The sequence below is a fragment of the Orycteropus afer genome, unplaced genomic scaffold (genome assembly GCF_000298275.1).
Source record: "Orycteropus afer afer isolate SDZICR_OR568_19922 unplaced genomic scaffold, OryAfe1.0 scaffold00004, whole genome shotgun sequence".
NCBI classification, from domain to species: domain Eukaryota; kingdom Metazoa; phylum Chordata; class Mammalia; order Tubulidentata; family Orycteropodidae; genus Orycteropus; species Orycteropus afer.
The window spans coordinates 12518722-12534202 of NW_006921591.1; the positions used below are offsets into that span (position 1 = coordinate 12518722).

General features: G+C 40.2%; 1 protein-coding gene across 1 annotated transcript in view; it reads right to left on the bottom strand.

The window, feature by feature from the left end:
• CCDC93 (coiled-coil domain containing 93) overlaps positions 1-15481 on the bottom strand; it is a 121812-nt gene that overhangs the window by 61623 nt on the left and 44708 nt on the right. The window contains exons 8-11 of the mRNA XM_042780507.1: positions 9418-9454; positions 6242-6334; positions 5909-5959; positions 5112-5198 (exon numbers count right to left, since the gene is read on the bottom strand). Coding sequence (XP_042636441.1) covers positions 5112-5198; positions 5909-5959; positions 6242-6334; positions 9418-9454 — 268 coding nt within the window. The remainder of the gene's footprint in view (positions 1-5111; positions 5199-5908; positions 5960-6241; positions 6335-9417; positions 9455-15481) is intronic.

Sequence of the window (15481 nt, forward strand, 5' to 3'; positions counted from 1 at the left end):
GACAAAAGAGGGGGAGGCCTTCAACGAGATGGATTGATATGGTGGCTGCGATGATGGGCTCAAGTATAGCAGGGATTGTGGGGCTGGTGCAGGATTGGGCAGTGTTTCGTTCTGCTGTGCATGGGGTCACTATGAGTCGGAAACGACTTGACGGCACTTAACAACAACTTACTAATAAACAGAGACAGCTTTCACTTTGATACCCAAACCAAACCTGTTGCCCTCGAGTTGATTCTGACTCTTAGCAACCCCAAAGGACAGAATAGGGATGGTCCCATAAGGCTTCCAAAGCTATAATCTTTATGGAAACAGACTACCACATCTTTTTCCCACAGAGTAGTTACTGGGTTTGAACTTCTAACCTTTTGGTGAGCAGTCTAGCACTTAACTACTGTACCATCATTTTTATTAAGATACCTAAAGAATGGCCCCTCCTTCGTTATAGCATCCAACACAGAGCAAAATCCCACTTCTTTGAACTCTCCCCAGAATCACCTGACACAAGCTCAAAACCCTTAATAAGTCCATTCCAAAACCATCTTACTGACATGCATCAAGGGGTGCGTGTTCCTTCACTGCAATGAACAATAAACCCAATTGGTTCAACTACAGATATGTTCTTCTGGTCTTAGGCTAGAGGGCACTGACAAAGCAACCAAAATCAAAGCAATCAAACAAGTAAACAGAAACAAACATGGCTTTATCATGGAACTTGCATAGTAGAATAGACCAATATTATTATTATATAATAATATAAGAAAGAGTCCATATATAGCTTAAATTAGATACAAAACATAAAAGTATAATAAAATTTTCTCAAAATGAGTATAAAGAAATTATTTGATAAATAGTTTTAAGACGAGCAGTGGGAAAATTGTTAGATCCACACTTCAGACCAAATAAAAATGAATTATATATAGGTTAAAGAATTAAATATACTAATAAAAGATAAGATGAAATGTAATGGATTAGTTTATCAGGTCCATGGAAAAATAATTAGCTTTTCAACTGGAAATAGTAGGAAAGTAAAAGATTAACCAATTTAAGTATAATTTTCTTCCATATATTAACAAACAATAATAATAAATAAAAAAGCCAGAGAAATACTGGCTTTTTGTCCACAGTGACAAAATATTTAAATCTAAATAGACTTTATTCAAATTTACAAGAAATACATCATATTAAAAAAATAAATGAGTACCAAGTATGTCATGAATTGTATCCCATCAAAATATGTATCAACTTAGCTAGGCTATTACTCTCAGTTGTTTGGCAGTTATGTAATTATGTAATCATCCCCCATGATATGATCAGCCAATCACTTTTAAGTGGATTGGGGTGGGATGCAACACTCTTACTCAGGTCATAGCCCTGATGTGATGTAAGGGGAATTTCCCTGGGGTATGGCCTGTATGATCTTTTATCTTACAAGAGATAAAAGGAGAGAAGCAAGGGGAAGGAGAGAGGGAGGGAGGGAGAGAGAGAGACAGGAAGAGAGAGAGAGAGAGAGAGAGAGAGAGAGATACCACAGTACCACTAAGAAACAAGAGCCAAGAGGGAAGAGTATGTCCTTTGGACCTGGGTTTCTTGTGCTGAGAACCTCTTAGACCCAAAGGACAGCTAATGCCAAGCAACACACATGAAGATGTCCAAGGAACATCAAGCTCACAGATATTGAAAGGAGACAAGGACTTTCCCCAAGGGTCGATAGAGAAATCCTTCCGCTAGACCTGGCACTAGGCCTCTAGCCTCCTACATTGTGAGGAAATAAATTTCTGTTTATTAGAGCCATTCACTAGAGTCAGCAGCAGCAGATAACAAACTACACAAACGAACAGAATGAGAAAAGCAGCCCCTGACATCTGAGATCTAATCTGATACTATTAGCTGTACCTTTATGTTGTTGAGAGCTGGCCTGCACTCACAGCTAGGCCTTGGTGTTGAACATAAACAATTTCAAAGAATGCCAACATCAGACCAAGGCTACTCTGTGACTGTGGTAGATCAGGACAAAAACAGAACCATTCTATAATCAAGTCTAAATATAGCACTATATAACTAAGATAGGCTGTAACACAATTCACATGGAACGAAATTAAAAAAGTAAACAAAAACATGGTGTTCAATCCTCTCAGTAGTCCAGAGAGGTGCCATTTTACAGCTATTAAAGTACTAAGTTAGGAGCCTTCACGGCACAATGGTTAAGTGCCTGGCTACTAATGGAAAGGTCAGATGTTCAAAGCTATTAGCCACTCTGTAAGAGAAAGATGTGGCAGTCCACATCCATAAAGATTACAGCCTTGAAATCCCTATAGGGCAGTTCTACTCTGTCCTGTAGGGTTGCTATGAGTCAGAACTGATTTGATAGTTAAAACCAAATACAGGTTTGTTTTTTTGGTTTGGTAAAGTACCAAGTTTGACAAATGAATGCTCAAAGCCAGAAATGCTGGGGCCATGCTTGGAAGGGTCTTCACCAATATTAGAATTTTATACTGATGCAACTTATTTGTAAAGCAATACAGTGCAAGAGTCATAACCCAATCACCTCACTTCTAAGAAACCTTTCAATAGAAGCTATGGTCTCAGATTTCACAAATGTATCTATAGCAACAAATTAAACAACTTAAAAATCTACCAGTAAGGCAAAGTTTAATGAATTGTACTGTATGAACACATAATCATTAAAATACTTGTAAAGGCTAGAAACAAAGAAAATGTTTATAATTTGATGTATTTGAAAAAGAAAAAAAGAATCAGGACTGTAAAAGCATAAAAAAGACTACCAAGCACTAGCTAACTACCTATAACATGTCAGGCACTGTTTTAGACATTTTTTGGTCACATTTTACTTAATCTTCACAATATCTTGCCAAGGAAGTACTATTACTTTCATTTTATAGATGAAGACAATGGGGCTAAACGAGGTTAAATAAATTGGTCAAGGTCACATAGTTGGGAAGTGGAGGTGACAGATACAAACCAAGATATAATTCCAAATGCTGTGTTTTAACCATTGGACCTATTCTACCACTTTTAGACATACATGATTGCTGTTGTTGTTGTTGTTATGTGCTATCGAGTCAGACCCGACTCATAGTGACCCCTCCTTGGGTTTCTAAGGCAGTATCACTACGGAAGTAGATTGCCCCATCTTCCTTCCGAGGAGTGGCTGGTGGATTTGAACCGCCAGCCTTCTGGTTAGCAGTCAAGTGCCTTAGGCACTACAATTAAGAGTAAGTGGGGACAAACACCAGAACATAGTATATAGATATGAAATAACAGCTATATGAAGATAGGATTAAAGGTAGTTTTAATTCTAAAAACTTTCCTTTTTAATGCCATATGATCTACTCAAGGAAAACAACACAATCAAGCAATGAACCTCTAACTTCCATGAGAAGTTAATTATATATGTTTTTGGAAAGAGACTTGGTATTGCTTCCTGTCCAAAATTATTTCTCATTTCATTCTTTTCTGCAGAACAGAAAGGAAGCAGAGAACAGGCCAGGATAAAGAGTATCAAAATGAAGCCATCAAAATGGGATACACATCACTGTGTAAAGGGAAGGAGGTCAAAGCTCAGAGGACAAAGAAGCCCAGAAGGAAACAGGGAAAAGTCAAAGCTGACTCAGGAAGATAGGTTATGCTCCAGGACTTCTAGGCAAGAAGAGGGCTGGGTAGGATAGATGTACTGCCAACCAAAGACAATCTGGGGCCTGGCTGCCTGCTTTCCCTCTTAAACTATTCTGAGCTCCTCCATGCTCCCAATGGGTAAGTATGAAAATAGAAATCACAGTCCTCATAGAAACAGCAGTGAGTGCTCCATCCAGTTTTTTTCTCCCCCACCCCCAATCAATTCAGCAATGTTTTATGGCAACATAAGGGCAGGTAGACTCACACTTTTGCTATTCAGTTGTGTGTGCCAACAATAAATCTAGCCCCCTTCTTGGGGCAGGGCTAATTCCTTCCACGCCTACATCTTCAAGTCTTTTCAGTTTATTTGTACCTTGTGGAGAGTTCCAAATAGGGAAACCTCAAAGATAACCTGAATCTTCTCCTGATCAAATCTCAGCTGACACTCTGTCCAGTGTCACCTTTCTTAGGTGGTAAATGGAAATAGAAAACACTCTGGGTTGCTTTGAGATTTGGATTAGAAAATCCACACTAAGAAGCATTAACTTGGGAGATGGTAGGGGAAAACATCTCCCATCTCCTAGACATTCTAAGTTGTTTTACTGTTTGTCTCACACAGCTTAGAAAGCAGGCCCCTCACTCAGTGAGAGATGACCACCTGCTGTGTTTATGGCAGATTATAACCCCTCAGAGCACAGGTGATACTGCCTCCCTGACTACACCATCTGCACCATCTCTTCAGAATAGTACTGCATAGAGGGGTAAGGGCAGAGCTAATTTGTTGTCGAGGCTTTTGAGAAAGGGATGCAAAGCTGGATGCTTCAACAGACATCAACATTTTAGGTGTGGAGACTGACTATGGCTGCAGAAGGAAGGATGGGAAGCAATGCCCTGTAAATCTGAATTCACTGATACTACATCTCAGCCAAGCTGGAACCAGTTATGTGCAAAATGATTAATCACTGTCCTCCTGAAATATTCAAGGTCCTACTGCCCCTTCTTAGAATGGAGACAAAAAAAAAAAAAAAATCTAATGCTGAAATATGACTTTTAGGTTTTTGTTCATCTTACAACCTTTTAATAAAGTAGAACAAGAAATTTTGCCTTGGGCTTGGCTGAGTTATGGGGTTTATCTCCTAAGTGGCAAAACTTCATTCCTCAGATCTATTACAAAACTAAGCTCAAGTTAAAAGAAGGTTGGTAGAGGAAGAGAAACGCTTGTGCTATATCCCAGGCATCAATTTATCGTATGTGGTAAATGCTCAGAGAGACAGGTTTTCTCTTTATATTTATAGAAAAATAGACACTGCAGAACAAAATTAATTTAGCTAATGGGCAAATGCTGATTGCTTGGAGTGGCAAAGTGGGGTTTATTTGTCTTTGACAAAAGTGGCCTCATTACTGCTGGGGCCGGGATGAAAGGGGTTTCAGAGAATAAAGCCTTGGAGGCCAAGATTCCAGCTGGGCCTTGAACTTACCTTCTCAGCGTACTCAGACACCATCTGCTTGATCTCAGCAGAGCACAGGCCCACGATCTGGCCTACGGAGCTTGCGGTGAGCCGGCTCTGTAATCATAAGGAGGTGTGTTCTTAAAGCCATGTCTTGTCTTTCACAGAACTGGAAAACCTGAACACTTTGAGTATTATTGCAAAGTAGATAATATTCCAGGGGGAGAATAATTTAGTTCCTATTCACATATTCATCAAAGAAGAGAGAAAAGAAGGCCCAGAAAAGTGTTAAGCCATCTCTATACTTCCTTTGTTAAAGTTTCTTCAGACCCTGGGTATCCCCGAACAATAAATGGTCTCTCTTCATTAGGGTTACTAAACAAAGCCTACAGGAGACTTGGCGGAGCCAAGACTCAAGTAGGAGAGAAGTACAAATAGGAGAGTAAGTGCAAAATATTTATTTATTGCTACAGGCCTTTCCCAGTCTAAACAGGAATGATCCTTTCAAAGCATCTGATTAAACCTTCTGAGTCGGCCTTCAGCTCTGGGGAGATAAACTAAAATCCAGTGTTCCATTTTCTATCGAGATAGTGCTGGAAGGGAGCAGAGTATAAGGGCTCCTTCATCATGGAATGTATGGAGAGGCAGGGCTGAAATTAGCAGGCACGTGCCAACATGGTGGCCTCTATCCTGCTCTCGAAGCTCTCCTCCCAAAGGTTTCACGGACAGCAACACTATATACTCATAAAAAAGCTTCCCCAAAGAAAGAACAGAGAAAATGTGAAACACCTCCACTGTCCCCAAACACCCAAACACTACCATCTCACCTCCTCAGTTGCCATGGCAGTCATCTTGGTCATCAGTGATTTAATACGCTGCTGAAAAAGAACAGGGAGAAGCAGCAGTGAGGATTGTGGCTATTTAAGAGTTAAACCAGAATGGGCCTTTGCAGTGATATTCAAGGGTTGTTTTCTTTGACCTTGTTTTATGGTGAGCCTCATGACTGGTGGTGTAAGGAGACTGGAATGAGCATGAAAGGCTAGCTCCCAGCAGCTGACTGCTGGAGGACATCAGTCATTTTGGAAAACTGGAGATGAAAGTGAAATTTCTTCCCAAATGATTTAAACAGAAACTGCTAAGAGCCTACTTGGGCCACACACCTCTTCTGCAGCTTGGAGTTCATCTTCCTCGTGGGCTTCGGCCTTTTCTGCTGCTGAAAGTCCTGCTGAAAGTGCCATTTTCTTATCCTCAGCCTGAAAGGGAAAAGACGAAACTGGCTGAGCACTAGAGCTGGGGGACTCAGCATTGCAAAGAGGCGTAAGTTTGGGGAAAAAGACAAAACACAGATGTGGACAGTCAAAGCATCTTGAGAGAAACTGGAAAATTTCAGAGACATGAGCTTCCATTCAAGCTATAGACTGAACAGGTTGGACTTCAGGGCCTGGGGAACGTCTGTCTCCATTTCCAGAGTGCTTGCTAACTAAATTAGTATCAGTTCATACACAATACCATATTTATCCTTACACTTGGACCTTCCCTCTACTTTAATACTTTCAAAAGCAGACCACTGCCTAGGAGTGTTTTTTCAAATTGTCAGTTGAGACTCATTTCAAAACCAAACCCACTGCCACTGAGTCGATTTCAATTCAGAGTAGAACTGCTCTGTAATGATTCCAAGACTACAGTCATTACAGAAGCAGACTGCCACCAACTTTCTCCCATGGAGTAGCTGGTAGGTTAGCATCTGATTCCTTAGCCACTGTGCCACTAGGGCTCCTTCTTGAGCCTCCTTAGTGGAAAGTAAATTTAGCAGGTATGATCAGCATCTAAAAAATTTAAAATAATAGAACATATAAGAGTACTTTGCAGACAGTAAAGGGTTAAGTACTGTTTCGTGAAACTTTGTTTCTGGGTTATGTGTGTGCAGGATGCCTGTTGTTTATTTGTGTGTGTGTGTACGTGTGTGTGTACTGGGTCATAATGAAAAACAGAATTTTTACTGTTCGGAATGGTCAAAAAGTTTGAAAAACATAGGTCTGAAAGAAAAATCTAAATGACTTCACTTGGTGATTAAGCTCCATGCTATAGGCCCTGGATTAATGACTTTTTATAACACGGGCTGCAAATCTAGCCTTCTCGTTTTAAATTCTACTTTTTTCCATCCACCAGCTGGGTGACCCCAGGCTTACCTTCTCTGAGTATCAGAGTCAAATAGAGAGGGTTGGACTTGGAAGCCCATCAAAGACCATCCCAGTTCTAGGGTGGTTTTCTACCACAAGCTACAACTAAACATAGGAACACCCTGAGCTCCTAACTACTGACGTATCTACAGGGGACAAGTATTCACATTCAAATGTGCACTCTGACAATAAGAATGATAAAATAAGCCCAAATTGAATGCTACTTCATGGTCATCTCATATGATTTTTCTAGTTGTAATAAAATTGCCTCATTTCAAAACACAATCCTATATATAGAGACTCTTTGCAAACTTAATTTATATACCAAATTAAATCTATACAAGTAAAAGCCTTATTACACATAAGATACATGACATACATGAATACAGAAAACATTCTGTCCTAGAGGAAATGATTGTTTAGTTGGGTGAAAACACAAATGTGGAAAAATAAATAACAAGAAAACAAAACAAAAAAAGGTATGATAATTAGTGAATGACAAATTGCCAATGAACTAATGATAGTAACAGATAATTATTGTGTGTTTACCATGTGTCACATGATTCTAAGTCCTTTACATTTTAATCTTTACAACAAGCAGTGAGGTAGGCACAATGACTGCCTTCATTTCACAGATGCTGTGAACTAATAAGGCACAACAATTAAGTAAACAGTTCAAAATCACACATGAAGGGAGGAGCTAGCATTTGAAACTAGCCAGTCCAACTCTAGAAGGTATGCTCCTAGTTCCTCTTAGGGCCTCCACTAACTAAGAATCAACATGGGAAGTAGAAAGAGGCTGGCAGGATCAGGGAAACGTCTTGGAAGGAGGATGGAGAGAGAGGAGGTAGGGGCAGGGGTGGCAGGAGAACAGCAGGAAGAACAGTGTCCCATTCAAGAAAACCTGGGGCTGGTAGAGAATGAGACAGAGATTATTAATAGATTCCAAGCTGGAGGACTCTACTTTTTAAGAGGCCACTGGCCACTTTGGTTGGCACATTTTTATTTAAAGGCAGAGCTTAAGAGCACCCCAAGACTATGGCCCTGAGATATACTTTAGGCCTAGGATAAAACTCATTTCCAAGGGCTGACTCTCAGCCCAACAGTAAATAAGACTTACATGCAGAACACTCAACCAAGGGCGATGCACCCACCTACTCTATGGAGATATGTTCCTTGGAGCAATCAGCCATGGGGCACCAGAGGGACAACATTCATCCAGAGGAAAAACTGGACCGACAGGAGTACATAACTGACAAGGGCACAGGGAGGGGGATGGTTACTGGGAAAGGAGAGGAAGAGAGTGGGTTAGGGTGGGGGATGGTTATTGGAGAGTGAAACCAAATGTACACGAAATGGTGAATGTAAAACAAATTCTGCTCCGTAGATTTGTATTTAAAGCACAATAAAAAAAAAAAAAAAAAAAAAAAGCACAGGCTTTCATCTATATTAAGGCACTTTAAGAGTTGGGTGATCTTAGACAAATCACTTAGCTTCTTAGAGCCTCAGTTTTCTGACCCAAAAAATAGGAGTAAGTATACCCCATAGAATTGTTCAGGGAAATAAGTGAAAAGATACATACAGAGCCCTTAACATAGGGCCTGGAACACAAAATCGTGTGTCACTGTAAGATTTATGCTTGCCTACTGCTTTAAGAATCATTAATATGTAAATTAATGGAAACCTTTGAGACTCTTTGGTTAAGGCAGAAACCCTATCCTGACTTACCTGATTTTTCCACACTGGGATATCTTATGATCAGGCACACTTGTAAGTTATGGCTGTGTTCCAACACACTGCTATGTCTGCTCACATCTGTCTAGAGCCTCCCTTATGGCAAAAGACTTCCTCTTCACACTTTTAAGAGTCAATCAGACCCAACAAGATAGACTCTGGGGCTACAACTTTCAGTCACCCTTCACTTCCAGCTTCTACATCTACTGTCAGGTCCCTGGCAGAATAGGCTGGAAATGTAGGTAGCCAAGGCAGGTGGCACATCCTCCCTCCTCACTTGTCCAGAGACTGAGTCAGGTGGGCAGCAGCTCTCCCAACCACCCTCCCGGGCTCCCAAAGATCTACTGCCCAGCCTGACAGAGGGAAAGGGAAGCTACTTCAATATCTCAAATATTCTCTCTCATTATCTATGCTTTTCTTACCTTCTCTGTTTTGCTCTGGCGGCTAAATCCATACCTCCTGTAGACCACAAAAAAGGGGAATTCAGTTACTATCCAAAAATTACAATAAATTCTGTCAAATGCATTTTGGTTGGAAATTTAGGCTATTTCTGGGAAAACTGTTTTAAGTGCCTAAACCACAAACATATTTCAATTTTTTTTTTTTTTTTTAAATAAAGGGCCACTCATCTATTTACTATATAACTACTGTAAAATAAATAAATACTGTAAATGGGAACTCCCAGATAGGGTAGTGTGCATTTTCTTTAAGTGCAATCATTACTTTTTAAATCAGAAGCTGCATTTCTGATCCAGAGTGTAAGCTAAAAGCCTTAAAAAAAAAAACCTATATAAATAAATGTGAGTATATTTGCTCCACCAACATGTTCTCTAATAACTACTTCATAGTCTTAAGTCCAGAACATTTTTCACTTTCAAATGCCACCCAAGCATGATGCTAATCATGTTACGTATTCACTTCATGCAACTTTAAATTCAAAGTAACACATAAACACCCTTCAGTTTAGTTTATTTTTTGGTTCTAATTACTCTGAGCTAAAAAAATAAAATAAATAAGTAAAAGCAAAAACCATTCAACCTATAACAAAAAGAATAATGCAAAGCTCCCACTCTCACTTGCTTTAAGATAATTCACAGAGGTATAAAGTCATATGCAAGTATTTAAGAAGAACCTATTAAGGGTTTCTGCTCTGGCCTAGCTTATACCACTCTTCACTTTCTAGGTCAGTGTGTTGGCTCTCCTAGGTCTAGGGTGATTTTCTATCTACAACCAAAGTCCTCCTCTCCATTCTTTATCCATCTTCGCACTGGCCTGGTCTGCAATCATCAATGGTGGGCCTTCTCCCTCAGGAGAAAACAGGACTATTCAGCACTCTCCTTAAGGCCTCTCTTCTCTGGCTCTGCCTAGTTAACAGTTTAGCCTCACCTTTAGCAGATCACCTCCCATGCTCTTGTTCCATCCACTCTTCAAACAAGCAGCTCTACATACAGTAAACTGTTCTCTTCTCTCCCTCACTTCTCTGTTCAGCTCCTCACACACACACACACACACTCAGGTCTAAAGCCACCTTCTCTTGGAAGCTCCCCTGCCACACACTCCATCTCCATACTCTGCCTAGGAATGGGATCTATCTATCCTTCCCTTTGAGCATCCCTCTCTATTTCTTGGATGGCAGTCATGTCCAACTGCTTGTTTGTATCAGTATCTTCCTCTTTGAGGGGAATGATTTTACTTTTACATTTTGTATTCCCAATGTTTGGTGAATGAATACATTAAATTTAAGTGGAAAAGACAGTGCAGAAATCAAGAAGTCAAAAGTATCACGAGACCTGAAACAGGCTGTCATAAAACCAGAGAGATCAAAAAGTTCTTGCTGGATATTCTATCTCCCATCTACCCAATGGTGTATGCATACCTCATGCATACCTCTACAAGCCCAAAGTGTAGAACACCAAGGTTAGGTTTTGAGTATTGACATGAGTTTTGTAAAGGGCCTATGAATGATTCTGGGAATTGGTTCAATAAACATCTATTGAAGCCTGCTACTGCAGAAGCTGGAAACCAAAGACACTATTTTCCATTCCCCCTTGCAGCTAAGGTTCTGAATACTATATAGATTCCACCAATCAGATGTATTTGCAGGACTTCTGAATGCAAAACAGTTAAATGAGAAAAGGAGGGCATAAAGGATAGATTGGGCTAGTATAGATCACAGCAGAAGCAGCCTGTTCTGGGGCCAGTAGTTGTTATAACAGCTTCCTTCTCTGCAGAGACAGCTTCCTGACTTTGGCAGAAGTAGTATGAATGGCTCTCCTGCCATCAGCTGTAGACCAGCTTCCCAGTTCTACTGCTTGCTAGCTTGCTGACTGCAGCAAGAAGCAGAACCAATCTTGGAGGCCCAGCTTGCTCTAATGCAGAGTTTTGTTGCTGACTCTGGCTTAGGCCAGATTCCATCTTGTAAGGCTTCCCATTAAGTGCTGTAATCAATCTCTTCTTACTACAACTATCTTGGTTATGTTTTCAACCAAGGAACTCTGACCAATACAGGCCGCACAAAAGTTTCCCACTCCTAGGAGTATACAATTCTTGGTGTTCCTGTTTTCCAGGTCTTTAGGTGGTAGAGACCCTTAGGACAGAAGACATACCCTCACACAGACAGCCCTCATTTATGGCCTTGGGATTTCCTGGATTTTCTAGAGAAAAGAGTAAACAATCAAGTCTGGGTGACTCAATTTCCGGGTCCCATCTACTCCTCCTTAAAGATAAAGCCTCTACAAAGATTTTCTGACCACCCCAAACTAGGTTAGGCTCCCCTACTTATGCATATGTTTACACCCACTGTCACACTCATATCACAATGTATAATAATTATGTGTAATCACCTAAACTGTCTGCTGAGCTCCTTGTTTTTTTAATGAGTGAGCTCCTTAATGGGAGAAAATTTCCTTCATTCACTTCTTTTTTGAAAACTTTTTAAATTGAGATGTAATTCATGTAACATACAATTCATTATTTTAATGTAAAAACTTCAGTGGTTTTAAGTGTATTCTCTGTGTTGTACAAACACCACCACTATCTAATTCCAAAACATTTCCAGAAAAAAAAAAAAAAAATCCTGTAACTACTAGCAGTTGGTTCCAATTGCCCCTTCCCTCACCCCTCTGGAACCCACTAATCTATTTCTGTTTCTATGAATTTACCTATTCTGGAATTTGATATAGAGGAATCATACATTTTGTGGTCTTTTATGTTGCTGGGCTTCTGTCTTTCAGCATACTTTTAATATTCATCCATATTGTAGCATGGATTACTACTTCATTCCTTTTCATAGCTGACTTCTCAATCCACTGTACAGAAAACACATTTTGTTTATCAATTCATCAGCTAATGAACATCTGAGTAGTTTTCACCTTTTGGCTATTATGAATAATGCTGCTATGAACATGCATACAGGTTCAGTCACTTTCATATCTCTAGGGCCTAGTTCAGTGCCTGGCACATATTGTTAGCTGCCAAAAAGGAACAAAACTGCCCAGTCCTGCACCATCCCCATGTTTGGTTGTGGATCAGACTGCTGTGATCCATAGGGTTTTTTCATTGGCAGATTTTTGAAAGCAGATCACCGGGCCTTTCTTCCTAGTCCTCTTAGCCCAGAAGTTCTGCTGAAACCTGTTGAGCATCATGGTACCACACAAGCCTCCAATGACAGATGGGTAGTGGCTGCATATGAAGCACACTGGCTGGGAACTGAACTTGGGTCTGCCACACAGAAGGTGAGAATTCTACCACTGAATCACCACTGCTCCCAATCTGGCACATCTGTTGTTGTATTAGGTGCTGTAGACTCGGCTCTGACTAATCACGACTCCATGTACAACAGAATGAAACACTGCCTGGTCCTCTGGCAGCTTCACAATTCTTGCTGTATCTGAGCCCATCATTGCAGCCACTGTATCAATTCCATCTCGTTGAGGGCCTTTCCCTTTTTTGTTGACTCTCCATTTTATCAAGCATGATATCCTTCTCCAGGGAATGGTCTCTTCTGACAACATGACCAAAGTAGGTGAGACAAAGTCTGGCTACTTTTGCTTCCAAGTAGGATTCCAGCTGTACTTCTTCCAGGACAGATTTGTTATTTCTTCTGGCAGTCCATGGTACTTTCAGTACTGTTTACCAGCACACAACTCAAAAGCATCAACTCTTTTGGTCTTCCTTATTCACTGTACAGCTTTCACATGCATATGAGGCAATTGAAAATACCATGGCTTGGGTTAGGCTCACCTTAGTCTTCGAGGAGACATCTTTGCTCTTCAGCACTTTAAAGAGGTCTTTTGCACCACATTTGCCCAGTGCAATATGTCATCTGATGTCTTGACTGCTGCTTCCATTGGTGTTGACTGTGGAACCAAGTAACATGAAATCTTTGATAACTTCAATCTTTTCATCAATCTTTATGCATTCCATTTTTTTTGATAACTTCCAATTTTCCTAGATTTGTACATTCCATGTTTCAATTATTAATGATGTTTGTAGCTGTTTCTTCTCATTTTGAGTAATGCACATCAACAAATGGAGGTCCCAAAAGATCTACTTCATCCACATCATTAAGGTTGGCTCTATTCAGAAGAGGCAGCTCTTCCCCAGTCATATTTTAAGTTCCTTCCAACCTGAGGGGCTCATGTTCCAGCACTATATTGGATAATGTTTCAGGGCTATTCATAACATTTTCCAGTAATATATCAGATAACATTTCACTGCTATTCATAAGGTTTTCACTGGACAATTCTTTGAGAAGTGGATGGCTCCTTCCTTCTTCTATCTTAGTCTGGAAGCTCCACTGAAACCTGTCTACCATGGGTGACCCTGCCGGTATTTGAAATACTGGTGGCATAGCCTCCAGGCTCACAGCAATACGCCACCACAGTATGACAAACTGACAGACAAGTGGTGGTCTGGCACATAGTAGGAGCTTAATAAACATTTTCTGTAATAAAGCTTAATAAGCTAGTTTTTCTAAAGGGTTTCTTCTCTATGTGATATGTAGCAATGCTTCTAAGACAAAAAAGAGCTGTCCTCAGATGCCAATTAAAGTCTACCTCATTGAGCTCACTAGTCCTGGCAACTATGAGAGTCTTTCGTGTTGTTTGATTTTCACCAGAACGTGATATCCCTTTGCTGCCTGTCTATCATGTCTCACACAGAGCAGGTAGACTCTTCAACTCATTTCTATTACAAAAGCAGTTACAGCCCTTTCATCCTTTTTAGGCATGTTATTCCATCCTATAATTTCCCTCTCCTCTTACCCTGTCATTCTGGACCTTTTCTGCTAAGTGCTGTAAGTGCCAGCTCTGACTTGCAGTGCCATCACTTCAATTTGATCCTGCCTTCCTTTTCTTTAGGAACTTTGGTGGTACAGTGGCTAAAGCAAAAAAAAAAAAAAAAAAAAATTTGTGTTTTGAACCCATCAGCCACTGTGTGGGAGAAAGCTGTGGCAGTCTGTTTCTATAAAGATTTACATCCTAGGAAACTCCACAGGGCAGTTTTAATCTTTTCTAGGGCCCTAGGGTCTCTTAGAATCAGAATCCACTTGGCAGCAATGGGTTTGGCTTTTGGTTCAGTTCCCTCCTTTATCCCTGATTCAGCAACTCTGCTGATGTCCTGCACTATCAGCGCTAACAGAACTCTGGCCTCTTACCACCCAGTTGACTTCCTCATACCCCAGACTAAGACTTAGTCTTTAGCATCAAAGATGCCCATTAAATCGCCTGTTAAAATAAATATAATGAGAGCTATATATACAATTTTAAATGAGTAGCTTCCATCTCAAGTTGTTCTAAACAAATTTTTTCAATAACTGAATCAAGCATCAGTTTCTAAATTTATATTTATTAAAATTGAAATTCTTTTCCTGAGCACATTTCAGGTGTTCAAAAGCCACATGTACTAGTGGCTACCATACAGCATATCACAGTTCTAGAAAACAAACTAACCTTTAAGAATAACTGCTTCAGGCAAAACTAAAAAAGATATCTGACTTTTTGGAAATCAGAACAAAGCAGAACCATAAAAGAGAAACAAACAAACAAAAACAACAACCCTAAGTACTAAGGACTATGAGCACTGTTCTTTGCTCATTCAATAAGTATTTATTAATACTCTATGACATAGGCCTCACTATCACAAGGAAAGTAAATAAAAAGTTTGGGAGAGGTATGTCATATCTCTTTTTACTAACTAAGGAATGACCTCAAGGCAACTCAAAATAAAGCCTCCAATAGTATGGAATAGGCTAAATCCAGCATGCTAGAGGTGGACTTCAAAATCTGACTTGCATGTCAAATAGTCATGCAGTACATAAAATGCCATCTCCCCACAGTGGAAGTTTTATAGCATGGCTAGGTATTTAAATCAGTCCCTAAAAGTTGATTGGGGAGCTCTGGTAGCATAGTGGCTAAGACACTTGCCTGCTAACCAGACGGCTGGCGGTTCAAACCCACCAGCCACTCCTCGGAAGGAAGGTTGGGC